Source organism: Lutra lutra, chromosome 2, assembly GCF_902655055.1.
Source record: "Lutra lutra chromosome 2, mLutLut1.2, whole genome shotgun sequence".
NCBI classification, from domain to species: domain Eukaryota; kingdom Metazoa; phylum Chordata; class Mammalia; order Carnivora; family Mustelidae; genus Lutra; species Lutra lutra.
This window is the reverse complement of record NC_062279.1, coordinates 24,977,832-25,005,541: the sequence shown is the minus strand read 5'-3', so window position 1 is coordinate 25,005,541 and position 27,710 is coordinate 24,977,832. Positions and strand designations below refer to the sequence as shown.

Genomic DNA, 27,710 nt, shown 5'->3' with positions numbered 1-27,710 from the left:
ATTATCCCACAGGCACACCTCAGGCTTTCGAATCTTAACATGTTAACAGACATTTATGCCGGGTCTACTTTGAGGCAAGTACTGCATGGGGTGTGCATGAAACAAAAATAAATAGGCTGCTTATGTTTCTGCCCTGAAAAAGCACACAATTAGCTACAGAATGAGAAAGGCAGGATGCTGGAGGATGGTGTTTTGTTGGGAGTGTTAACCTGAAAAATAAAACTGTCGGTTATTTTACTAGCAAAAATGGGTAGGGAATAACAGGATTACAATTCGGGACATGCAAGCTATGGCAAAACCATGGGCAAGTTTAACAAACAAAAAAGAGGAACATTACTTTGCATGGAAGAAGGAGGAGGCTGGGAGGGGTTATTCTGAACAAAAGTCCATTGGGGGGGGGAGTCCAGGTGATGAAGGTTTCTAATGGGCTGAATGACAGCAGTAGAGATCTTGTAGAAGTACCTGGTAGGAGACACAATATACATCTTTCCCTTGCAGGGGCTGGTAATTGATAATTCTTTCATGCTGATGATTCTTCTTTTGGGGGTCTGTAATTGACAATTCTTCCTGTAATTCAAGTTGAGTGGAAAGGCTTCACCTCCTAACTTCCTTTTCTCTCCTCCTTTCTCCATTTTAGTGAGGTTTCCCTTTATTAATACTCACAGAAGCAAATGATGTCCCAGTTTGTCTTAAAGGTTGAAAAACTGCACCAAGTGAAGAGCGTGGGAAAGAGGATAGGGCAGCATTCCAGGCAGCAGGAGCAAAGAGAGAGCATTCAAACATTCCCAGCTGCTTAGTGTGACTGGAAGGAAGGTGGCAGGGTTAAGTGGTGGGAAAAGAGGCCAGACTGTCAATAGTTTATTAAGCGATGCCAGGATTTTCCCTCCCGAAAGCAATAGGTAGCCTTTAATAGATTTTAGATAGGGGAAAAATCAGCTATTTCACTAGAAAGATCAGTCGGGTAGCATTATCAGAGATGGTTTGGAAGCGGGGGAAAAGGGAATCAGGCAAGTGAACTATGAACCTGTTGACGTGATTGGAGCAGGAAGGAGAAATAGTGACTGAGACGGAAAGCCTCTGTAAAGACCCATCCTACACAGACTTCTCTGATTACATTAGTTTCCAACGTCAACCTCCCGCCCCACCTCCACCCAAATTCCTACAGCACTTGTGAAATCTGTGGCCCAAATTTATGCGCTTAATTATATTTTCTTTTACTCCCTACTTGTTTCTTGTACGTTACTCAAGTCTCTAGATAATCCAACAGGCGTTTATGGAACTGGAAGGGCTTGTAAATCGTCCGAGGTCCGATAATGCACTCAGTCGCGCAGGGTAGTAAGGCCCAGCTCACAAGTACTAGAACCGGAGGGCTGATTGAGTCATATCACCTTCTTGCTGATCAAACTGTCGCCCTTCTCCTGAGAGCGAGCAGGATACCTCAAGAATGGCTCCATTAAAAAAAAAAAAAGAAAAAGGTTCCATAGCTATTAGGCCCTCTGCGTCCACCAGAGGGCGCGTCTCCCCAGGTTTCCTCACTGAGGGACGCTTGAACATTCGGTTCTCACGAGCAAATGAACCCTGCTGTATTGAGGCCCTCTGCGGTTGCCGTAGCCCCAGACAGCACACAGGAAGTAGAATTCGAGAGTCGGGTGAAAAAAATACTAGGGACTCAGAGCGGATGGTCCTCTCCTGCAGTTGCGTACGGTTTCAGGGAATCTGCAGTATTATTTTGGGGCTTCCCTCGCCAGTTCGTTCTCCAGTGGAGATACCTGGCCCTTAGCTCTCACGTCTTTACACAGAGTGTCCCCACAGCTATGGCCGAATACTCGTATGTGAAGTCCACCAAACTCGTGCTCAAGGGAACCAAGGCTAAGAGGTAAGGCCAAAGTTTGTGCGGGAGACTGGCTCTTTTCTGACAGCACTCCGCCCTCGCCTCCTCTCCCCCGTGGAGAATCTCACAGAAGCCTTAGAGAGCTGTAATTCAGGCTCCCAACCTTTAGGCCTGGCCTCTGGTCCTGGATGGACCGATCCTGCGACTCGGTTCCGGGTACCTGTACAGAGCTGGAGAGACGGGCCGCGGGAGATGCGCCCTGACTGTCGCGCCTTCAAAAGGGAGGAGACAGGAGAGCGGAACCAGTAGCCCAGGAACCACAAGTTTGGGTCCCTTGGTAAGGGAACCAAGACCCTCCAGACCTCCGCAGCCTTAGTCTGATGATGTAGATCATAACAATAACTTCCTTTATTAGAGATACTTATTTTCACCATTGTTTCCCTCCCCCCTAAAAAAATCCTTAATTTTAAAATACAGTATGCAGATGTGGGTTTTGATAGGGATATGGGCTCAAATCTGGATTCCCACCAGTTGCTAGTTTTGCAATCTGTGCAAGTTCGTTAGTATCCTTGAGCTTACACTGACTGGTTCATTAGGAAAAATTGATGGTACTGTAAAAGAATTATGATGAGGATTAAATGAGATAACATGTACAGTAAGTAAGTAGAGTCAGTAACAAGAAGCTTGTAGGGGTGATTTATGATGATTAGAGTTTTAGGAAAAGGTATCTGCTCACTCATATCTCCACCTCTCTTTTAACTGGTAGATCTGCTTAGAGTTGGTTATTCATACAATTATTAAGCATTTCAGCATGTCTCAGTGATAGTTTTCGGTACTTTTAGGTAAGATGAAAGGAAGTGTTAAGGAGCAATTCTGCCTACGATTCTGGAATCACAAAGAACTTACCCTGAATAAATCCGAAACTTGTACTGTCTGAATTTACAAGAGAGAGGGGAGAGTCATCTTCTGAAAGCCTACATTTGATGAAAATACAAACAAGTGTGCCTTCTTATAATTCTCACAACTATCAATCATTATCAACACACACAGAGCCACTTTCAAGAACTATTCTAACTATTCTTTAATATAATTTTTTTGAACCACTTTGGTTTTTTTTTTTATTACTGAGATATAATACATATGTCAGAAATTCACCCTATAAAGTACAATTTTGTGGGTTTTAATGTGTTGACAAAATTCAGCACTATCAAGTTGCCAAACATTTTCATCTTGGGAAGGAAATCCCATGATCATTAGCAGTCACTCTCCATTCCACTGTTTCCCTAGACCTGACAACCACTAATCTGATTTCCATCTACATCAGTTTATTCTGCATATTTCATATAAATGGAGTCATATAGTATGCAGTCTTTGTATCTAGCTTCATCCGTGTTGTAGCATGTATTCGTACTCTTATTTTTATGGCTGAATAATATTCTATTGTGTAGTGTAGATAAAATGCATTTTGTTTTTCCATTCATCAGTTGATGGACATTTGGGTTGTTGCCACTTTTTGGTTATTATGAATAATGCTGCTTTGAATATTCTAATAAAATTTTTATGTGGACATGTGTTTTGATTTCTGATGTTAGGACATGTGTTTTCATTTCTGGTAACTCTGTGTTTAACTTTTCGAAGAACCCAAACTATTTTATAAAGTGGCTATACCATTTTACATTTTCACCAGCAACATACGAAAGTACAGGTCTTCTCTTAATCCTCAAAACAACCTTAAGAGCTTAGTTAAATTATTATCCTCCTTTTATAGGTGAGAAACTGACAGAGATTAAGTAAATTTTCCAAAAGTCACAGAGCTAAGAAATGACAATATCAAGATTAAAAAGGCAGTCTGACTTCAGAATCTGTTGTCTTAACTATATATAACACAATGCATACAGGATCAGAAGTGACTTCTCAATATTAGAAATAAGAAAGTATATCAGTGTACATAACTAAATCAATAATTTGTATATCTATGTACAGCTTAAAAGATTCTTCTAAGATTGCATCTTGAGATACTTAACATCAGATCAATATTTCTGAACTCATCTATATGAATTATCTCCTGCAGTAAGAAGAAAAAGAGTAAAGAGAAGAAGAGAAAAAGAGAAGAAGATGAAGAAACTCAACTTGATATCGTTGGTAGGTTTCCTATACTTTATTCTGAGAAAAGTTAACATTGGTTGAGATGCCTTTAAAAATATTTTCCTACTTAGGGATAAGTAGTTCAAAGAAACTCAAAAGAACTTGTGACCTATGCATAGTTTTCTTAAAGTTTTCAATATTATTTAAAGTTATGGATTCTTTTTATTGCCTGGCACAGTAGATGTCACTGATTCCTTTTTTTCATTATCAGGACAAGGCATGGAGAGAAGAAATATAGCTCATTAGACTACCTAATATCCCACAGATCTGGTACATAATTTTAAAGGCCAGATATAGATAAATATTATTAAATATATTTCACAAATTTTCTTTGAACATGTATGCATTTTTAAAAAGATTTTATTTATCTGAGAGAGAAAGAAGAGAGCACGAGCAGGGGAAAAGGTGGAAGAAGCAGACTTAGGGCTGCTTAGGGCTCAGTCCCAGGACCCCAGGATTATGACCTGAGCCAAAGGCAGACACTTAACTGACCGAGCCACTCAGGCACCCCTGAACATTTATGCATTTTGATTGTAGAAGCCAGTGATAAGTATGTCCCCAAAGGAACAGTAAAAATAACTCACAATAAAAATGATTTTTTCTGGGGCGCCTGGGTGGCTCAGTGGGTTAAGCCACTGCCTTCGGCTCAGGTCATGATCTCAGGGTCCTGGGATCGAGTGCCGCATCGGGCTCTCTGCTCAGCAGGGAGCCTGCTTCCTCCTCTCTCTCTGCCTGCCTCTCTGCCTGCTTGTGATCTCTCTCTGTCAAATAAATAAATAAAAATCTTTAAAAAAAATGATTCTTTTTAATAGATGTGTAGAGTCATGAGAAGCACTTCGATGACAGTGTCAAGAGTTAGTGCAGAGTGCTGGGGGAAGAGGACTTGGCATGTTTGAACAACTGGCTATTGTCCTCTCACTGTTCTTGAGAATTGTTATAATAGATGTGTAGAGTCATGAAAATGATTCTTTTATATATTATGAAATAAATGAAAATCTTAAACAAAGCATCAAGGTAGCCTAGAAATGCTACCAGAGATAAACTGACCCAAACACATTTAACCAGCCTGCTTTCTGATCCTTTCCACATCTATACTTTAAAGCAACTTGTTCCTCTCTTAAAACATGGCCAGTCACGTTTTGAAATTTCATAAATTTTGGCTCCTTTACATTTTATATGAAATGGGATAAAGATAATATTCTAGAAAAATCTCACCTTTTTTTGAAATAGCAAATCAACAGTTCTAATATTAGTGTAAATATCTTGGATAGATATCTAGAGATGGAATTGCTATGTCAACAAATAGGTGGATATTTAGCGATGTAAGTAATCCCAAGAATTTTCTAAGGTGATTGCACCATTTTATACTCCCACCAAAAAGTAATACAGTTCTGTTATCAATCTTCCCTCTCAGTCTGTGGTTTGACTTTTAATTTGCTTAAATGTTATTTCTCTGAAAGCAAAAGTTAGATTTTTTTTTTCAATTATAGTAAAATTGACATACAACATAGTATTAGTTTTAGGTATACAATATAATGACTTGATATATGTGTATAGAAGTTTTTATAAAACCGTATTTATTATTTTTTTTCTATTATGGCTACCACCTTGCATCTTTAATCTGAGAAACTGTTGCTTAACCCCAAGGTCATGAAGAAATTCTTCCACATTTTCTGTAAGAGACTTCAGTTTTAGTTTTTACATTAGATCTGTGATCTATCTGAAATTAATTTTTGGTCTGGAGTAAATTACGGGTCAGGGCTCTTTTTTCATTTTTTCATAATGATATCCACTTGTTCTAGCACCACTGTTGAATAGACTTTTCTTTCTTCATTAAACTGCCTTGATATCTCTGTAAAAAATCAATTGACTTTATATGGGTTGGTATAATTTTTGACTCTGTGTTCCGTTGATTTGTCTTTTGTTCTGATACATTTGTGTTGATTACTGTCATTTCATAATGTTTTGAAATCAGGTGAGGTCTTCAGGGTTCATCCATGTTGTAGCATGTGTCAGAATTTCCTTCCTTTTAAGACTGAATAATACTCCATTGTGTGTATATACTGCACTTCATTTAACCATTCATCTTTCAGTGAACACGTAGGTTACTTCACTGTTGGCCTATTGTGAATAATTCTTCTAGGAATATGGGTGTTCAGATATCTCTTCAAGACTTTGCTTTCTGGGCGCCTGGGTGGCTCAGTGGGTTAAGCCGCTGCCTTCGGCTCAGGTCATGATCTCAGGGTCCTGGGATCGAGTCCCACATCGGGCTCTCTGCTCAGCAAGAAGCCTGCTTCCTCCTCTCTCTCTCTGCCTGCCTCTCCGTCTACTTGTGATCTCTCTCTGTCAAATAAATAAATAAAATCTTTAAAAAAAAAAAAAAAAAGACTTTGCTTTCTGTTCTTTTGGACATATACCTGGAAGTGGAATTGCTGGATCATATGGTAATTCCATTTTTAATTTTGTGAGAACTGTTTTCCATAGTCACTGTACCATTTTACATTCCCACCAGCAGTGCATAAGGGTTTCGATTTCTCCATATCCTCACCAATATTTGTTATTTCTGGTTCTGTGATAGTAGCCATCCTAGTGGGTATGAAATAGTATCTCATTATGGTTTCAGTCTGTATTTCCTCAGTGAAATGCAATATTGAGTAATTTTAATATGCTCATTGCTCATTTGTGTATCTTCTTTGGAGAAATACCTATTCAAGTCCTTTGCCCATTTTTTGAAATAGGTTGTGTTATTGTTGAGTTTTAAGAGTTCTTTATATATTCTGGATCTTAATCCCTTAAGATATGTGATATACAAATATTTCCTTCTATTCTGTGTTGTCTTTTTACTCTCTTGATAGTGTCCTGTGATGCACAAAAGTTTTTCTTTTTTTCTTTCTTTTTTTAGAGGGGGAGACGGATGTGAGGGAGGGGTAAAGGGAGAGGGAATCTTAAGCAGGTTCCAGGCCTAGTCCAGAGCCTGACTTGGGGCTCAATCTCACAACCCTGAGATCACTACCTAAGCTGCAATCAAGAGTCAGATTCATAACTGACTGAGGCACCCAGGTGCTCCCAAAGTTATTCATTTTGATGAGTCTAATTGGTCTAATTTTTCTTTTGTTGTTTGTGCCTTTGGTGTCATATCTAAGAAATGATTGCCAAATCCCATTTTGTGAGGTTTCTACCATATGTTTTCTTATAAGAGTTTTATGGTTTTAGCTCTTAAATTTAGGTCTTTGACCCATTTTGAGTTAATTTATATATATGAAATTAGGTAAAAGTCCAACTTAATATAAGTGAAATTTTACTAATTTTTTATTGGGTATTAAAAGCCTTTCTTGTTTAGATAAATGGGAAATCTTATGCACTGTGATAAACTCAATTTTTAAAAACTTTGTAATTTGGATGCTTTCAAACTAATACATAAGTAGATAGGAGAATATAATGAATTTTCCATGTGTCCATACCCCCAGCATTCCTTCTTTTGCCAATCTTATTTCACTTACATACTTGCTTACTCTTGAGATAATATCCTATCCACAGTTTTTTTCTGGAGAATAAAATTTATTTTAGAGAGAGTGTGTGTGCATGAGTGGGAGGAGGGACAGAGGGAGAGGGAGAGAATCTCAAGCAGACTCCCTCCCGCCCTACTGCGGGGGCTCAATCCCTGAGATCATGACCCGAGCTGAAATTAAGAGTTGGTTGCTCAATGGGCTGAGCTACCCAGGGGCCCCATTTTTTTTTCTGAAGAATTTTAAAGTATAACAATATTATGTCATTCTACCCATATATACATAAATGTGCAGTGCTGATTAAGTCAGTCTCACTCTCTTCCTCCTGTTTTGCTCTCTTACTTTTTTTTAAGATTTTTATATATTTATTTGACAGAGAGAGAATACAAGCAGAGGGAGTGGGAGAGGGAGAAGCAGGCTCCCTGCTCAGCGGGCTCAATCCTGGGACCCTCAGATCATGATCTGAGCCAAAGGCAGATCCTTAAGCAACTGAGTCACCCAAGCGCCCTGCCGTCTCTTTTAATATATAAGAGTATATCACTATCAGACCTAATAAAATTATCCAGAGTTCCTAATGTCATCTAATATCTTATTAATGACTGACACATTTCTCCTTTAGCTAATGGACAATTTAGCTTCATAATCAACAGTGAAAATCTGAAAGCTTTTTGTCTAAGATCAAGAATAAGACAAGGATACCTAGTCTTGCTGCTTTTACTCAACATAGTATTGGCAGCCCTAGACAAAGCAAGTAGGCAAAAAAGAAAGGAAGAAAAGGTATCCAAATCAGAGAGGGAGAAATAAAACTGTCACTATTGGCAGATGACATGATCTTATACATAGAAAACCCTAAAGATTGGACCAAAAAACTATTAGAACTAATAAACGAATTCAGTAAAGTTGCAGGATATAAAATCAACATACAAAAATCTGTTACATTTCTATACATTAATACTTCATTACCAGAAAGAGAAATAAGAAAACTAATCCTATTTACAGTTGTACCAAAGACAACAAAATACCTAGGAATAAATTTAACCAAGGATGTGATAGATCTGTACATTGAAAGTATGACATTGATAAAAGAATTTGAAGAAGACACATATAAATGGAAAGATATTCCATGTTCATTGGATCAGAAGAATTAAATTGTTAAAATACTTACACTACCTCAAAGCAATCTACAGATTCAATGCAATCTCTGTCAAAAAAGTGGCATTTTTCACGAATAATGAACAAACAATCCTCAAATTTGTAAGGAACCACAGAAGATCCCAGATAGCTAGCAGTCTTAAGAAAGAAGAACTAGGCTGGAGGTACCACACTTCTGATTTCAAGCAATACTACAAAAATACACTAATCAAAACAGTTTGGTATTAGCATAAAAACAATACATAGATCAATAGAACAAAAAGTCCAGCAATAAACTGATGCAATAAACATAGGAGCGCATCTATCTTTTCAAATTAGTGTTTTTGTTTTCTTTGGGTAAATACCCAGTAGTGGAATTTCAGGATCATGTAGTGATTCTATTTTTAATTTTGTGAGAAAACTCCATACTATTTTCCACAGTGGTTGCACCAATTTGCAATCCTACAAGGATTCCTTTTTCTCCATGTCATTTCACATCTTCAACACTTATTATTGTCTTTTTTTGTTTTGTTTTAGCCATTATAGCAGGTGTAAGGTAGTATCTCATTGTGGTTTTAATTTGCATTTCCCTGATGATTAGTCATGTTAAGCATGTTCTATGTGTCTGTTGGCTATCTATGTCTTATTTGGAAAAATTTCTGTTCAGGTCCTCGATCAATTTTTTAATTGGATTATTTGCTTTTTTTGGTATTGAGTTGTAAAAGTTCTTTATATAGTTTGAATATTAACTCCTTATTGGATATATCATTTGTAACTAGCTTCTTCCATTCTGTAGGTTGTCTTTGTTTTGTTAATGGTTTCCTTCACTGTAGAAAAGCTTTTAGTTTTGGTGTAGTCTCAGTAGTTTAATTTTGCTTTTGTTTCCCTTGCCAGAGGAGACAGATAAAAGAAAAACGTTTCTACGGCTGATGTCAAAGAATTAGGAGGGATACTTCCTGTGTTTTCCCAGAAATTTTATGGTTTCAGGTCTCACATTTAGGTCTTTAATCTATTTTGAGTTTATTTTTGTATATGGTATAAGAAAGGGGTCCAGTTTTCCCAGCACCATTTGTTGAAGATGGTCTTTTCCCCATTCTGTATTCTTGCCTTCTTTGTCATAAATTAATTTACCGTACAAGTGTTGGTTTATTTCTAGACACTCATTTCTGTTCCATTGATCTGTATGTCTGTATTTGTCAGTACCATAATGCTTTGTAGTATATCTTGAAATGTGGGATTGTGATACCTCCAGCCTTATCCTTTTTCAGGATTGCTTTGGCTATTTGGGATCTTTTGTGGTTCCATACAAATTTTAGGATTATTCTAGTTCTGTGAAAAATGTTATTGGTATTTTGATAGAGATTGTATTGAATGTGCAGCATGAGTAGGTGGATGGGAGAACTAGGTGAAGGGGAATTGAGAGTACACTTATCTTGATGAGCACTGAGAAATGTATAGAATCGCTGAGTCATTATATTATACATATGAAACTAATATAATACCATTTGTTAATTATATTTGAATTAAAATGAATTAAAAAAGAAACCCATTTCTGTTCATGTATATAGAATACATAGTTTCTGCTCATATTGTTTCTAATCTAAAATCATGGTTAAGAATACTGTCCTAGACCACAAAAAAAAAACGAAATCTTGCCATTTGCAACATGATGGAGCTAGAGAGCATTATGTTAAGTTAGAAAAAAATAAATACCATATGATTTTCACTCATATGTGGAAGTCAGGAGACAAAACAGATAAACATAGGAAAAAAGAGAAAGAGAGAGAGAGAGAGAGACAAACCAGAAAACAGACTCTTAATTACAGAGAACAAACTGAAGGTTGCCGGAGGGAAGGTGGGCTTGGAAATGGGTTAAATGGGTAAAGGATATTGAGGACTGCACTTATTGTGATAAGCAGAGTGTTATAAGTGATGAATTACTAAATTCTGTACCTGTAATTAATATTACGCTGGATGTCAACTAACTGGAATTTCAATAAAAACTTGAAAAAAATTTAAAAAGAATACTATGTTAGAAAGTCTTTTGGGGGGTGCCTGGGTGGCTCAGTGGGTTAGGCATCTGCCTTGGTTGGGCTCGGGTCATGATCCCAGGGTCTTGGGATCGAGCCTCGCATCGGGCTGTTTGCTCAGTGGGGAGCCTGCTTCCCCCCTCTCTCTGCCTGCTGCTCTGCCTACTTGTGATCTCTCTCTCTGTCAAATAAATAAAATCTTTAAAAAAAAAAAAAGTCTTTTTGGAGGGATATGTAAGGGACAGGTTATAATAGTCATTGCCTCTAGAAAGCAGTCATGGATGGCTGGGGAGGAAATCAAAGAGACTGTTCTCCATCATTTTGTGCCTTCACATGCACTGCTTTTTTATATTTTGAAAAGAATGTAATCTTGATTTTGGGTGGTGGTCACCTATATCCATACATACTGACATGCAAATGAATGTATGTAAAATGGATGAAATCTGTATAAGGTTCATAGTTTGTATAAAGGATAATTTTCTGGTTTGGACAGTGTACTATAATTATATAAGATATTACCACAGGGAGAAGTGAATAAAGGACATATGAGATCTCTCTGTATTATTTCTTATAACTGCAAAATAAAAAGTTTTAAAAAATAAGTTATAACAACAAGAACAACAAATAAGAACCTTGTGTCAACTCTAAAATTAAATTTAAAATATTGATTTTATTTTTTAGGAATCTGGTGGACAGTAACAAATTTTGGTGAAATATCAGGAACCATAGCAATTGAAATGGATAAAGGAACCTACATACATGCACTTGACAACGGACTTTTTACACTGGGAGCTCCACATAAAGAAGGTTTGTGTCTAGTAGAAACAGTGGAAGGGAAAAGACCACTTAAAGTATGTATTTTAGGGATGCCTGGGTGGCTCAGTCAGTTAAGCGTCTGTCTTTAATTCTGGTCAGGATCCCAGGCTCCTGGGATCGAGTCCTGTATAGGGCTCCTTGCTCAGCAGAAAGCCTGCTTCTCCCTCTACCTGCTGCTCCCTCTGCTTGTGCTCTCTCTTTGTCTCTCTCAAATAAAATTTTATAAAAAACATTTTTAAAAAGCGTATATTTTATGACAGTCATTCACTTAGGCCAAATTCTAACATCTCAAGTATAGTACAAGGAATAAATCCATTGCATTTGACTCTTCCCCTTTTTTCCTTCCTTAATATTTACCAATTATTGGCAAATCCCTCTTTCCATTATAAGCCTGTGAAAACATTCTTTATGGTTCCAGAAAAGTATCAATTGAAATCAAAAGCAACATAAATAATTGAATTGAAAGGGAAACATAGTTGAGTCAAAGATTTGATATCTTTATTCTTTAGACCTTTTGCCAAAACTAACCTGGAACATTATTAACAGTTTGAAGTTTTGTTATCCCTTCTGGTCCACCAGAATAAGCACTAATGAGACATGAAGTAATCAGAAAATAAAAAGCAGTATCTTTAAGTATGAATGACCATCCCTGGAATAAGTTACAGCATTTAGTTTTTTAAATATTAAATGCTGGGGTGCCTGGATGGCTCAGTCGTTAAGCGTCTGCCTTAAGCTCTGGTCATGATCCCAGGGTCCTCGGATTGAGCCCCGCATTGGGCTCCCTGCTCGGCGGGAAGCCTGCTTCTCCCTCTCCCACTCCCCCTGCTTGTATTCCCTCTATCACTGTCTCTCTCTCTGTCAAATAAATAAACAAAATCTTTTAAAAATAAATAAATATTAAATGCTTGTTTATATACCGAGTGCATTTTAAAACACAAAAAGAAAATATAAGTGATTAAGCATCATGCTGACTTACCTATTAAGTATGTAAAACTAACACTGTAGTTATAAGAAGATAAAGTAGAACTTGATACTCTAATCTGAATAGTGTATTATGATTATATCAAAATATTATAGTATTATATTTAATTTTAAAAGAAAAACTTTTTTTTTTAAGATTTTTTTTTTATTTATTTAACAGAGAGATACACAGAGAAGGAACACAAGCAGGGAGAATGGGAGAGGGAGAAGCAGACTTCCCACCAAGCAGGGAGCCCAATGTGGGATTCGATCCCAGGACCCTGGGATCATGGCCTGAGCCGAAGGCAGACGCTTAATGACTGAGCCACCCAGGTTCCCCAAAAGAAAACTTTTTTTTAAAGCTGAAGATTATTTTTATGTGTATATTGGTAACAAATGTCAAATTTATTTTAAAATATTTTTTTCCTCTATAGTTGATGAAGGCCCTAGTCCTCCAGAGCAGTTTACAGCTGTCAAATTGTCTGATTCCAGGTAAGTAAGTTGAACTATAATTAATCACCTTTTATTTTTTTAATTTAATTTTATTTACTGAAAAATTTCTATATATAGCTAATTAAGTAAGCTAACTTAAGTTCACAGACCAATTTTGATGTAAAAAGCAAAATAATCTTTTTGAAAGTATATTTTGTGACATTTTAAAAATATGACATTTATATATGCTATATTTAGGTATTATTAAATTTCATTTGTAACAACTGTGTCTTTGAAAGAGAATGAAAGCAGGGCACCTTGGTGGCTCAGTTGGTTGAACCTTCAGCTCAGGTCATAATCCTGGAGTCCTGGGATCAAGTCCCACATCAGGCTCTCTGCTTAGCAGAGAGTCTGCTTCTCCCTCTGACCCTCCCCTTTTCATGCTATCTCTCTCTCTCTCTCTCTCTCTCATTCTCTCTCTCTCAAATAAGTAAAATCTTAAAAGAAAAGAGAGAGAATGAAAGCTCCAAATAAAAACATACCCTATGATTCCTACCAATATATAATACTAGACTAGAAAAAAATGAGTATTAATAATGTCACAGACCAAATAAGATTAGAAAGATCATGCAAAGAAAATAGACATAAGACAAAACCTGGTTTGATGTTACTATGATACATAAACTCACTTGTCAGAAGTCAAGAGATAAACAAAAAAAAAGAATAAAGGAATATTATTAAAATCAGTAAAGAATGTTACATAGTCATGAAGACCAAAAGAATATTCTGTTTTTACAATCATTTTATAAGCTGACCTTTTTTATTCTCACAGTGCCAAAGTATAGAATGATACTTTGGGTAGTGCATAGAGAAATTGAATTTCAGTATGCTAATAATTGGCTGCATCAACATGATAATGATTTGTATTATATGAACATTAACCTGTAGGTGAATATAAAATCAATCCCTTGGCATCACAAGGGACTGGGTAAGCTAAAAGTTAAGAATCATATCTTTTTCTTTAAAAAACATCACATGAAGATTATCATTCCTCTACTCTGAGTGGCCAATAAGTACAGTGAAAGACTTTTTTAACTTTTTTATTTTTTTAATATTTTATTTATTTATTTATTTACTTTGGAGAGAGCAAGTGAGCACTGGGTGGGGGGTAGGGAGAGGGAGAAGCAAACTCCCTGCTGAGTGGGGAGCACAGAGCCCACTATGGGGCTTGTGGGGCTCTATCCCAGGACCACAAGATCACTTGAAGTCAGTGTCTAAAGTCAGACACTGAACTGACTGAGCCACCCAGGTGCCTGAGAGACTTTTAAAGAATAAAAGCAGAAGAAAATCAATAAACTCAAACTTCTTTACAGTTGAAAACAAAAGATATAAAATAGGCAAATGAGGAAAATATTTGCAACAGCATTAACAGCAATGAGTTTTTATTCTTTGTATGTACGTACAAGATTCATAACTCTAAGGAAAACAGTAAAATACCAATAGAAAAATGGACAAAAAGATAAAACCTAAAAAGGAAAGGAAGTGCAAATGTCACTTTATGATGGTTAGAAGATAAATTAAATAGGATACTATTTTTCCTGTATCTGATATTCTAATTTTTTCTTATAAAAGGCATAATGTTAATAGATCCATGGTGAAATGATAACTCTCCTGATTTGAGGTGAGAATGTTAAGTTGATACAGAGGAAAGCAGTTTGATACCATGTAATAGGAGCTTTATAAGTACAATATAGAATTATATAAATAGAACTACACTGTCCGATATGGTAGTCACTAGCCACATATCACATGGCTTTTGAAAATTTGGACTATGGCTAGCCTGGATTTTTATACACACACATTATTTTTATGTTCCATATTTAATTTTCTTGCTCTCAGTTTTTAACATTTCCTTTTTGTTAATCTAAAGAATTGCCCTGAAATCTGGCTATGGAAAATACCTAGGTATTAATTCAGATGGACTTGTTGTGGGGCGTTCAGATGCAATTGGACCAAGAGAACAATGGGAACCAGTCTTTCAAGATGTAAGTGCTATTATTGTTCATAAAAGCTTCTTGTCAATGTAAGATAGTCTTTAATATTCAGTGAGAATATATAGTCTAAAAAAAAAAAAACCAGAAGTACAGTGCAATAATATAACCCACTAAATTAAAGAAAACCAATATGAACTCATAACCTTAAAAAGGTCTTGAAAATCAGTGCAACACAGCAAAAGAAATAATCAAACAAAGTGAAAAGACAAACTATAGGATGAGAAAAAATATTTGCAAACCATTTTTCTGATAAGGGGTTAATATCCAAAATATATAAAGAGCTGATACAACTCAATAGCAAAGAAACAACCCAATTAAAAAATGGCCAAAGACCTTTTTCCCAGAAAAGATATATGAAAGGCCAACAGGTACATGAAAAGATGCTCAACATCACTAGTCATTAGAGAAATGCAAATCAGAAGCACAGTAAGGTATCACTTCATACCTGTTACAATGGCCCTCTTCAAAAAGATGAGATAAATGCTAGGAGGATGTGGAGAAAAGGGAACCTTCATGCACTGCTGGTGGGAATGCAAACTGATGCAGCCACTGGGGAAAATAGTATGGAGGTTCCTCAAAAAATTAAAAATAGAATTATTGTAAGATCCAACAGTCCCACTTGTGAAAATACATCCAAAAGAAACCAGAAAACTAACTTAAAACAATACTTGCACCCCCATGTTCATACTGGCATTACTTTTAAGAGTAACTATGGAAATAATCTAAATGTCCACTGATAGATAAATGGATAAAGAAGTTGTGTTATATATATATGCAATGGAATATTGCTCTGCCATAAAAGATGAGTAAATCTTGCCATTTACAACAACAAATGGACCTTGCTAAGTAAAATAAATCAGAGAAAGACAGACAACTGTATGATCTCACTTATATATGGATCTTAAAAACAAAACAAAACAAAACTCAGAAAAAGACATCAGACTTGTGGTTGGTTACCAGAGTAGCAGGTGTTGGGATTAGGAATTAGAGGAAGAAGGTGGTCAAAAGGTACAAACTTCCAGTTACAGGATAAATATAAGTGCCATGGATATAATGTATAACATGATTACTTCAGCTAACTGCTGTATGATATACAGGAAAGTTGTTGAGAGACTAAATCCTGAGTTCTCATCACAAGGAAAAAAATCGTTTTCCTTTTATGCTTTCTTTTTGTTGTTAACTGCATGAGATAATGGATATTAACCGAAACTTATTAAGATAATTATTTCACAGTAAGTGTTAAGCCAAGTCATTATGCTATACACCTTAAATTTACGCAGTGATTATGTCAATTATATCTCAGTAAAACTGGGGGAGGAAATAGTGCAAAAAAATAGCAGTAGTACCTCTGCCCACCATCATTTCTGTCCAAAATTCTCTGACGTTGATTCTTGAAGTTCTGAGCAGTAAATTCAAAAGCACCAAAAGCTAGCTCTTATAAATTTTTATATTTTCTAACTATGAAGAAAATCTTACTTAAAACACTATTATTTTAGTAAATTACTATGCATTATATAATTTTTTATTATCTTTAAAAGCTGATTATTTTTCAAACAGAACTAATTCAGTTATATCCTCAATTGATCTTTAAGGCTGAAGGAAACAATGCTATTTCATCTAGTTAGAATTTAGTCCTACTAATAGTATATACTAAAAATATTTATTGGGTTATTTTTGAGTAGTAAGATTATAGGTGATTTTGAAAAAATAAAAAAAAATTAAAAAAAAAAGATTATAGGTGATTTTGGTTTTCTTTTCTGTATGTTTTTTTATTTTCTGTATTTTCTCCAAATTCTCTTTACTGATTACTTTTACAGTTGGGGCTAAGGGGCAGAATTCATTTCATTCTCAAGACTTAAGAATTCTTTTACAGGGGCGCCTGAGTGGCTCAGTGGGTTAAAGCCTCTGCCTTTGGCTCAGGTCATGATCCCAGGGTCCTGGGATCGAGCCCCGCATCAGGCTCTCTGCTCGGCGGGGAGCCTGCTTCCTCCTCTCTCTCTGCCTGCCTCTCTGCCTACTTGTGATCTCTGTCTGTCAAATAAATAAATAAAATCTTAAAAAAAAAATTCTTTTGCAGTAGTCTTGTAACTTTTTTGCTATTTTTTATATAGGGGAAAATGGCTTTATTGGCCTCAAATAGCTGCTTTATTAGATGCAATGAAGCAGGTGATATAGAAGCAAAGAGTAAAACAGCAGGAGAAGAAGAAATGATAAAGGTAATCGTGATCTATTTTGTTCTTTTTTATAAATTGCTTTCTTCTTAATTTTTCTATGACTATATATGATCACATCACATATATGATGTGACCATATCTCTTAATAATGTTCAATAGTCATTTGCTATTGGGACGCCTGGGTGGCTCAGTTGGTTAAGCAGCTGCCTTCGGCTCAGGTCATGATCCCAGCATCCTGGGATCGAGTCCCACATCGGGCTCCTTGCTCATCGGGGAGCCTGCTTCTCCCTCTACCTCTGCCTGCCATTCTGTCTGCCTGTGCTTGCTCTCTCTCCCTCTCTCTCTCTGACAAATAAATAAATAAAATCTTTAAAAAAAAAAAAAATAGTCATTTGCTATTACTTTAAAGATGTAATGCATAGTTTTTTATACTATGCTCCAAATAAGCTTTATTATAAAAAGCTTAATTATAAATCCTATAACCGATGGCTTATTTGTACCAAGTGTTAGAGAAATTATTATATCTTACCTCCATGTATTAGTACCTTTTTCTGAGTAGTTCCACATGCTTTTTAGTACTCTATTTTTTTTTTGCTTGCTTGCATTTTAAAATTTAATAGATATGTTCACATGGTTCAAAATTTTAAAAATACAAGCATATAAAGACATGACTCCCATCCTTATCTAGCCTACCAGTTCTTAATAAAAATATATGTTTATAATTTTCTACTTTTTTACAATAAAGTTAGGCTCCTGCATATACTCCTTTAGACCTTTCTTTTCTTTTTTTCCTTAATGTTTTTATCTTGGAGATTTTCCCTTGTCAATTACTATGCAGAAATTTTTCTCTTTTTTAATAGCTATATAATATTCCATTTTAGGGATATGCCTTAATTTATTTAGTCAGTTCCTCATAAATGCTGATTTAGGTTACCTCCAGTCTTTTGCTCTTAGAACCAGTGCTGTAACACAAAACTTTGGATATGCATCATTCTGTAGGTGTACAGGTATATCTGAGGAAAAAGTCCCCAAAACAGAATTATAAGGTAATTATGTAATTATAATCACATTAAAAAAAAACACAAAACACAAACACAAAAACAGAAGCCAGTAGCTGCAGGTACTCTGCTGAATGTGACTCCTGCACTCTTCTTGAATCTTTTTTAATTCCTGTGAGGTACCTGTTATCTTAACTTTACTGATGAGGAGAGAGACTTTGAGCCTCCTTATATCCTCACCTGCTATAGTCATCATGAAACTCACACAGCTAGATCGGATAGAGACAGGATGTGTACCCAGACCCAGCTGACTGGAAACTACTCTGACACTCCATACCATACTTCTTGTCATTAGAAAAGATCAGGTCATTAGAAAAATGCTGGTGGATTTCTCACTTACCTAAAAGTATGATTTTTGAAGACAATGCAAATAAAGTGCAGCATTTTGTACTTTTATGGGGGGGGGGGGAACTGTGGTGTATTTAATTATAACTGTTTTCATATGATGTATCTGTCACATTTCCCAAGGGTCTGTTTGGTTAGTCAAGTACCTGAAAGCTCTGAGCAGTGATAATCCAGAACTCCTTCTACCTTGCATTTTACTTCATTGGCTCTGCTAATCTGAATCAGCCATGCACCTTTATAGATTATCAAGACACATTACCTCCTGCCAAAAGTAGTATTGTCACAGACCCTGGACAGTAGTAATTTCCCTAGGTCTGCTAGGACTCTGCTACCCAAACTTGTCACACAGATAACACTAGGACATGCCTCATTGGTCAGCACTTTCTAAGAAGCCTTGGAATTGGACTCTGAGCCACAAAGATGACTTTGGAGATGTAAATCCTTGGAGATGTAAATTCTGTCCTCTGTGTTGCAAATTGCCAGTTCCTGAGGCCTGAATTATGTCCACTTCCTGTCCAACTCAGTAGATCTTACTTGCTATATCAGTTTATGGCATTGATAGTAATTATCTGTCACAACTTAGGAGGATACAAGGAAGAATTAAAAGGAGTGGATTCCAATTAAGTGAAAGTACTCTGTGTCATGTTAAAAGTTTAAATGGATTTGGGAATAGCTATGCAAATTAAAATAGCTATCTTAAACTTTCAGTGTTATAAAAAATAAAAAATATGATAATTGGAATATTTACTTTGAGGCCAAACTAATTAAATTATTGCCTAATTGGTCAGCAGGACCTGATCTATAAAATGTTTTTCAAATAATTTTGTCTTTTATATCTGATGCAAAGGCTCTAGAGAAACATAACCGATTATTTATATAAATTATACATATATATAAATAAAAACATATCTAGAACCTGTCTTTTTCTGAATTTGATTGCTAAGTTGTTTTCTTCATTTGCATAAGAAATTACCTACAGGGTTCTTAGGAAATAAGTAAAGTGGGGAAGAGGGGAAATAGATGTATAATCTGTTGGGTTCTCATCTCTATTGTCCAGATTAGATCCTGTGCTGAAAGAGAAACTAAGAAAAAAGATGATATTCCAGAAGAAGACAAAGGAAATGTTAAACAGTGTGAAATCAATTACGTGTATGTATTCTTTTCCTTTTAGACCCTACAGATTTGGCAACAAAGTACTCCTCAAGACCCATAAAATAAAATAACCCGAAGAACAAGGGGCAGCATAAAATAGACTCTAGGACAAAGAACAAAGCTAAATGCTTTTCTTTTCACAGAGCTTCACTTTTCCTAATTACCCTGCTGACTTTCAAAGCTAAAGTCACTTGGGTTAGTCTTTTCTTCTTATTCATTAATAGAATGACTATAGCTTATCACTACATAATTCCAACCAAATGTTGTCCCATAGGCAGGATTCAGGGACTCCAGCCAACATGCCTTAGTGGAACTGGGGCTTTGTAGTTTGCTGCCCAAACAACTGCCCTCTTCATGGAAGAACACCAAGGTCATCTTTGCAGTTGAAAAGCTGTACGTTTTTAAAGAAATACAATAGTTTTGTTTTTTTTATATAAATGAAAAACTTTAGAAATATTTGTAAATTCATGAGTAAACATGTATAATCAAAGTTTGAGATGATTTTCAAGAAAGGCATTTTCTTAACAGAAAGAAATTTCAGAGCTTCCAAGACCACAAACTTAAAATAAGTAAAGAAGACAGTAAAATTCTCAAAAAGGCCCGGAAAGATGGATTTTTGCATGAAACACTTCTGGACAGGTAGGTATATGTTTAGTTTTTTATAACTATTTTCAGGATCCAATAGAAATGGCATATATATAATCAGTGTTCTTTTTCAAATACTACCGTTCTTAAATTTTTGTCTCCTAATTTATGAACATAGTAATATTACCTAAAAAGGACATCGTAAGTCTAGGAAAAGATCACCCAAGAAACAATATCTAGTAGTAGCCAAATTCTAAAAACTTATATATTTTGTTATAAGGCATTCAGATTTGACTAAAACCCCTTCATAAATTTATTTAACATCTTTTTATAACTATTAGAAGGGCTAGAAAGTAGTTTAATTAAAAAACTCAGTGGGTTCTAGTAGAATAGTACATGTTCCTAAAAATGAGAAAAAAACAGATCAGTTTAAAAATTACTAAGTATAGAGGGAGGAGTCAAGATGGGGGAGAAGTAGCAGGCTGAGACTACTTCAGGTAGCGGGAGATCAGCTAGATAGCTTATCTAAAGATTGCAAACACCTACAAATCCAACAGGAGATCGAAGAGAAGAAGAACAGCAACTCTAGAAACAGAAAATCAACGACTTTCTGAAAGGTAGGACTGGCAGAGAAGTGAATCCAAAGCGACGGGAAGGTAGACCGCGGGGGGAGGGGCCAGCTCCCAGCAAGCGGCGGAGCAACGGAGCACAAAATCGGGACTTTTAAAAGTCTGTTCCGCTGAGGGACATCGCTCCAGAGGCTTAACTGGGGTGAAGCCCATGCGGAGTCAGCGTGGCCTCAGGTCCCGCAGGGTCACAGAAGGATCGGGGGTGTCTGAGTGTCGCAGAGCTTGCAGGTATTAGAACGGGGAAGCCGGCTACAGAGACGGAGCCGAGGAGTAAGCGCTAAGCTCGGGGTTGCCTTGAACCGGTCGCAGGCTCGGTCAGCTCGGAGCGCGGCTGGAGGCCAGGGTGACGGGAGTAATTGGGCGCTGTTCTCTGAGGGCGCACTGAGGAGTGGGACCCTGGGCTCTTGGCTCTTCCAGGCCGGAGACCGGGAGGCCGCCATCTTCATTCCTGCCCTCCTGAACTCTACAGAAAGCGCTAAGGGAACAAAAGCTCCCGAAAGCAAACCCGAGTGGATTACTCAGCCCGGCCTCTGGTAAGGGCGGTTCAACTCCGCCTGGGGCAAAGACGCTTGAGAATCACTACAACAGGCCCCTCCCCCAGAAGATCAACGAGAAACCCAGCCAGGACCAAGTTCACCTACCAAGGAGCACAGTTTCAATACCAGGGAGAGCAGCAGAATTCCAGAGAAGGAGAAAGCAAAGCACGGAACTCATGGCTTTCTTCCCATGATTCTTTAGCCTTGCAGTTAATTTAATTTTTTTTTCTTTTCTTTTTCAATTTTTTTTCTTCTTCTGCTAAATTTTTTTTAACTTTTACCCTTTTCTTTTTTAACGTTTTTTAACTAGTTTATCTAATATATATATATATTTTTTTCCTTTTTATATTTTTTCTTTATTGGTTTTCTTTTTTTAATTGTTTCTTTTTTTTTTTTTTTTTTTTTTTTTTCTTTCTGAACCTCTTTTTATCCCTTTTCTCCCCCCTCACGATTTGGGATCTCTTCTGATTTGGCTAAAGCATATTTTCCTGGGGTTGTTGCCACCCTCTAAGTATTTTACTTGCTCCTTCATATACTCTTATCTGGACAAAATGACAAGGCGGAAAAATTCACCACAAAAAAAAGAACAAGAGGCAGTACCAAAGGCTAGGGACCTAATCAATACAGACATTGGTAATATGTCAGATCCAGAGTTCAGAATGACTATTCTCAAGGTTCTAGCCGGGCTCGAAAAAGGCATGGAAGATATTAGAGAAAACCTCTCAGGAGATATAAAAGCCCTCTCTGGAGAAATAAAAGAACTAAAATCTAACCAAGTTGAAATTAAAAAAGCTATTAATGAGGTGCAATCAAAAATGGAGGCTCTCACTGCTAGGATAAATGAGGCAGAAGAAAGAATTAGCGATATAGAAGACCAAATGACAGAGAATAAAGAAGCTGAGCAAAAGAGGGACAAACAGCTACAGGACCACGAGGGCAGAATTCGAGAGATAAGTGACACCATAAGACGAAACAACATTAGAATAATTGGTATTCCAGAAGAAGAGGAAACATAGAGGGGAGCAGAAGGTATATTGGAGAGAATTATTGGAGAGAATTTCCCCAATATGGCAAAGGGAACAAGCATCAAAATCCAGGAGGTTCAGAGAACCCCCCTCAAAATCAATAAGAATAGGTCCACACCCCGTCACCTAATAGTAAAATTTACAAGTCTTAGTGACAAAGAGAAGATCCTGAAAGCAGCCCGGGAAAAGAAGTCTATAACGTACAATGGTAAAAATATTAGATTGGCAGCAGACTTATCCACAGAGACCTGGCAGTAGTAGTAGTAGTAGTAGTAGTAGTAGTAGTATTTAGAAAGAGCTGGCATGATATATTCAGAGTACTAAACGAGAAAAACATGCAGCCAAGAATACTATATCCAGCTAGGCTATCACTGAAAATAGAAGGAGAGATTAAAAGCTTCCAGGACAAACAAAAACTGAAAGAATTCGCAAATACCAAACCAGCTCTACAGGAAATATTGAAAGGGGTCCTCTAAGCAAAGAGAGACCCTAAAAGTAGTAGATCAGAAAGAAACAGAGACAATATACAATAACAGTCACCTTACAGGCAATACAATGGCACTAAATTCATATCTCTCAATACTTACCCTGAATGTTAATGGGCTAAATGCCCCAATCAAAAGACACAGGGTATCACAATGGATAAAAAAACAAAACCCATCTATATGTTGCCTACAAGAAACTCATCTTAAACCCGAAGACACCTCCAGATTTAAAGTGAGGGGGTGGAAAAGAATTTACCATGCTAATGGACATCAGAAGAAAGCAGGAGTGGCAATCCTTATATCAGATCAATTAGATTTTAAGCCAAAGACTATAATAAGAGATGATGAAGGACACTATATCATACTCAAAGGAACTATCCAACAAGAAGATCTAACAATTTTCAATATCTATGCCCCTAACGTGGGAGCAGCCAACTATATAAACCAATTAATAACAAAATCAAAGAAACACATCGACAATAATACAATAATAGTAGGGGACTTTAACACTCCCCTCACTGAAATGGACATATCATCCAAGCAAAAGATCAACAAGGAAATCAAGGCCTTAAATGACACACTGGACCAGATGGACATCACAGATATATTCAGAACATTTCATCCCAAAGCAACAGAATACACATTCTTCTCTAGTGCACATGGAACATTCTCCAGAATAGATCACATTCTTGGTCCTAAATCAGGTCTCAACCGTTATCAAAAGATTGGAATCATTCCCTGCATATTTTCAGACCACAATGCTCTGAAGCTAGAACTCAATCACAAGAGGAAATTTGGAAAGAACCCAAATACATGGAGGCTAAACAGCATCCTTCTAAAGAATGAATGGGTCAACCAGGAAATTAAAGAAGAATTTAAAAAATTCATGGAAACAAATGATAATGAAAACACAACGGTTCAAAATCTGTGGGACACAACAAAGGCAGTCCTGAGAGGAAAATATATAGCGGTACAAGCCTTTCTCAAGAAACAAGAAAGGTCTCAGGTACACAACCTAACCCTACACCTAAAAGAGCTGGAGAAAGAACAAGAAAGAAAGCCTAAACCCAGCAGGAGAAGAGAAATCATAAAGATCAGAGCAGAAATCAATGAAATAGAAAAATTACTAAGTATAAAATAAAATAAAATTGAAGCATTTTCATTAAGTTGAATCTAGCAGTGTACAGGATATTTATCATAGCACATTGTTAATATTTATCTAATACTGTTCTTACTTAGGTAAGTAATGTCTTAGATCTATAACAAAAAAGTAGGTAGAGAGGTTTAGATGTAAGTTTATAACCATAAATAAGTGCCAGATTGAAAAAGAATTTGGTAATCTGCCACTCCTTCAAGTCCTATGTTGCAAAGTTAGTCCTAAAACATTTCTTCACACTACTGATAAAGATAATGCTTCATCATATTTCTTCTTAACTAGTTGATCGACTTGATACCAGAAGTTAGTAAGTGATAACAAGAATATTCCCTGCTGAACAAAGCATGTATTTAGTTTTAAGAAATCAAGAATAGGATGTAAAAAAAAAAAAATCAGGATATGGACACAAAAGAAATAAGTTGTATGTCTTGTTAACTTTTATCACTCATGAAAATAGAACATTGCCACCCTGTTAAATAGAAGTTTAGGGCATGCTTAAATTCAGAGGCAATTAAAATTGCTATTGTGGATTGAAAAAGCTCTTAGGCAACATTTCTTAAAGATTATGAAAGACTTTCATAAGAGTAGAATGTATTTAGTATGAAACAATATTGAAAAGTTAATTTTAATTAAAATATTTTAAAGTAAGTAGTATGGCAATAACCAAAATTGAAAACACAATTTCTGAGTGTGCGCATGTATTTAGTAGTTGACTATATCTGGCATGTGTTACATAATTTTTATTTGTCTTTGTTCAAACAGGAGAGCCAAATTGAAAGCTGATAGATACTGCAAATGACCAGAATTGTATTTCTTTCTTCTCCTATTTGTTTTTTTCTGAATAAAATAATCAGTGGAAGTGTTTTTATAGAGCTCTTGGGCTGTTCGGGAATTACTGCTGAACTAGAGCTAGTTTAAACAAGATTAATCAAGTTTAATCGAGAGTCCGCAAGGGTTTACTTTATAGTTAACTGTAGTGTTTCACATGGAATTGAAACAGAGTACACACTGAACATACCATAGAATCTTTTCTCTTTTCTAGGTTTTCTGTCATAAAGCAAGAGATGATACTCTGTGAACCCTGTGTGTCTTGTGCAGCTTATGGGATCTCTTACTGCTTTACAGTCTTACTTTATATTACTTTATACCACTGATGCTTAATTAGGACCTTTAAAAGGAAGTTAGAAGCTCCCAATCCAGTCAACAAGGCTTTGATTCTGCCTCCTAAATCCAAATCACACAAGCCTAACAGATATCAAACAAAGTGGATGGGAACAGAGAAAGAAATCAGGTATTAGGCAGTAGGATGGGAATAAGAAACATTACAAGAAAAGTAGGCTCTGAACAGAGAATAAGAAGAAAATTGGGAAAATTCCCTACGTAGAGACAGGATTGGATGAGAATGGAGCTATTAAAGAGGTTCAGATACTATACATTGCTGAGGTCTGCTATGCTGAGACACTTTTATTCCTAGCCTGTGTCTCTCTGAATTCCTGAACACAGTATTCCAGATGTCACCTGACCCTGTGAGTGTTCCAGAATGCAGGTTGTATATCAGATGCCTGGGCTCCACCCCTGGGAATTCTGCTTCAGAAGGACTGAGTCTGGCTGATGCATCTCTATGTTTTTACGATTCCCCGTGGATGATGCACAGCCAGGACTGAGACCTGGCCTAAGTGCCAGACCTGTCTAGTTCTCAGCCATTGTATTCTGTTGGTCTCTAGCTCTGGAGTTAGACAGCCACTCTCCAGCAAGTAAGGTAAGCTTACCAGTAGCAACCTTATAAAGGAGCTCTTGCTGTAAATCTAGTCCTAAATTGTCATTCCAGTTCAGTAGCTGGTTATCCCCCACCCCCCCATCTTGTGTTCTTCTTCCTCTGATCCTTAGGCTAGGAACATGCTTACCACTTAGACAGCTGAAAACAGTGGTTCTCAACCAGGGACCAGTGTGGCTCTAAGGGGTTGTCACAGCTGAGAGAAGAGGTGCTACTGGCATTTAGGGTTACAGAATGGGAATGCTGCTTCACATCCCGCAAGGCACAGGACAGTACCCCCCCATAAGAAAAAATTTTCCAGCCCAAGATAGTAACTGCCAAGTTTCTGACACCTGCCCTTGGACTTAGTCTGTTTCTTGCTTTTGACAGCTCCCAGCCCCTAAAAATAAGTAGTAGTTCAAATTTATATATGTAAGAATCACCTGAGGTACCTTAGATTTTCAAGAATCATCCATAAAGATGCCAGCTTAGCAAGTCTAGGATTGTGTCCTAGAATTGACATTTTAACTAGCACTCCATGTAATTCTGAAGCAAATGATCTGAAATATACTTTGAGAAACACTACCCTTAAGAGATTGAAGTCTTGCCTCCAACACTAGCTCAGTTCCTGAGACCATCTGCCAGCTGACTGATTTCCCTGGAACAAGCATTCATTCTATCTGCCTCAATTTCAGAACATAGTGTATTCCTGGATTCCCTGTCACCATGCTCACCCTCAAGCTCCCCCAGGTCTTGTCCTTTTCAGAGAGCAAAACTAATTTCAGGTCCTGATACCTGGGAAGATAGATTAAAAATATGCACTGCCGGTCTCTCTTAAGAAAAAAAATAAATAAATAAAGGGGTGGGGGGAGTGCCTGGGTGGTTCAGTGGCCCTGGGCTCAGGTCATGATCTCGGGGTCCTGGGATGGAGCCCCGCCTGGGGCTCTCTGCTGAGTGGGGAGCCTGCTTCCCCAACCACCCCCCCCCAACGCCTGCCTCTCTGCTTACTTGATTTGTCAAATTAAAAAAAATAAATAAATAAAAAATTAAAAAAAAATATGCACTGCCTGCCCTCTGGAGTTTATGCGCTACTGAAAGAGGAGAGCAAGAAAAAATCACAGGTAATAGATAAGTGTTCTTCCCAATTTCTATCATTACACTTGACTCCAACCCTCATTACAGCACTGGTAATCTGGCAGAGTGACAGGAGTCAAGAATAATATATCTAAATATTGTCGTCTGGTCCACATTTTTCTTCTTGTACAAAAGGATGTCATGAAACTTGTTGAAAGCACTGTCAAAGTCAAGATGGATTCTGGTCAAGCATTCCCCTGATTTACCAGTCCCGTAGCCATGTCAAAAAGGCTTTATATATGATAAAAAACAGTAACCAAAGAAAAAGTTCCCCTACACCTATATTTTTTTGACTGCTCACATTTCAGATCATTTCAGTTGTTCTTTTCTTCAAGTTTACTGACTCACTTTTTTTTATCGTCTCCAAATTGCTGTTACACACATCTAGTGATTTTTAAATCTCAAGACATTATTTTTCATTTCTAGAATCTATTTGATCCTATTGTTGTTAATAGATTCTATTTCTGCTGAAATTTCCTATCCATTTACTGCTTTTCTATCCATTTATTTCTTTGTTTTTGGATAGAGTTACAATAGCTTCTTAAAAATTCTTGTCTACTGGGCACCTGGGTGGCTCAGTGGGTTAAAGCCTCTGCCTTCGTTTCTGGTCATGATCCCAGGGTCCTCGGATCGAGCCCCGCATCAGGCTCTCAGCTCAGCGGGGAGCCTGCTTCCTCCTCTCTCTCTGCCTACTTGTGATTTCTGTCTGTCAAATAAAAAATCTTAAGGAAAAAAAAATTCTGTCTACTGATTCCAACATCTGGGTCATCTTA

General features: G+C 36.9%; 1 protein-coding gene across 2 annotated transcripts; it reads left to right on the top strand.

Annotated features, from left to right (window-relative positions):
* The first annotated feature begins 1,618 nt into the window (after positions 1-1,618).
* On the top strand, positions 1,619-26,698 carry FRG1 (FSHD region gene 1). Of its 2 annotated transcripts, none has more exons than XM_047716626.1 (9): positions 1,619-1,876; positions 3,903-3,973; positions 11,325-11,450; positions 12,854-12,911; positions 14,782-14,896; positions 17,017-17,121; positions 19,540-19,631; positions 20,163-20,273; positions 25,093-26,698. In XM_047716626.1, exons 1-9 carry the CDS (start codon positions 1,815-1,817, stop codon positions 25,202-25,204), a joined length of 852 nt encoding a protein of 283 aa, XP_047572582.1. In that variant the 5' UTR covers positions 1,619-1,814; the 3' UTR covers positions 25,205-26,698. The 2 variants fall into 2 exon arrangements, with proteins under 2 accessions (XP_047572582.1, XP_047572590.1); XM_047716634.1 differs by lacking the exon at positions 25,093-26,698 and adding an exon at positions 24,813-24,922 and having other exon boundaries at positions 1,622-1,876.
* Positions 26,699-27,710: the final 1,012 nt, after the last annotated feature.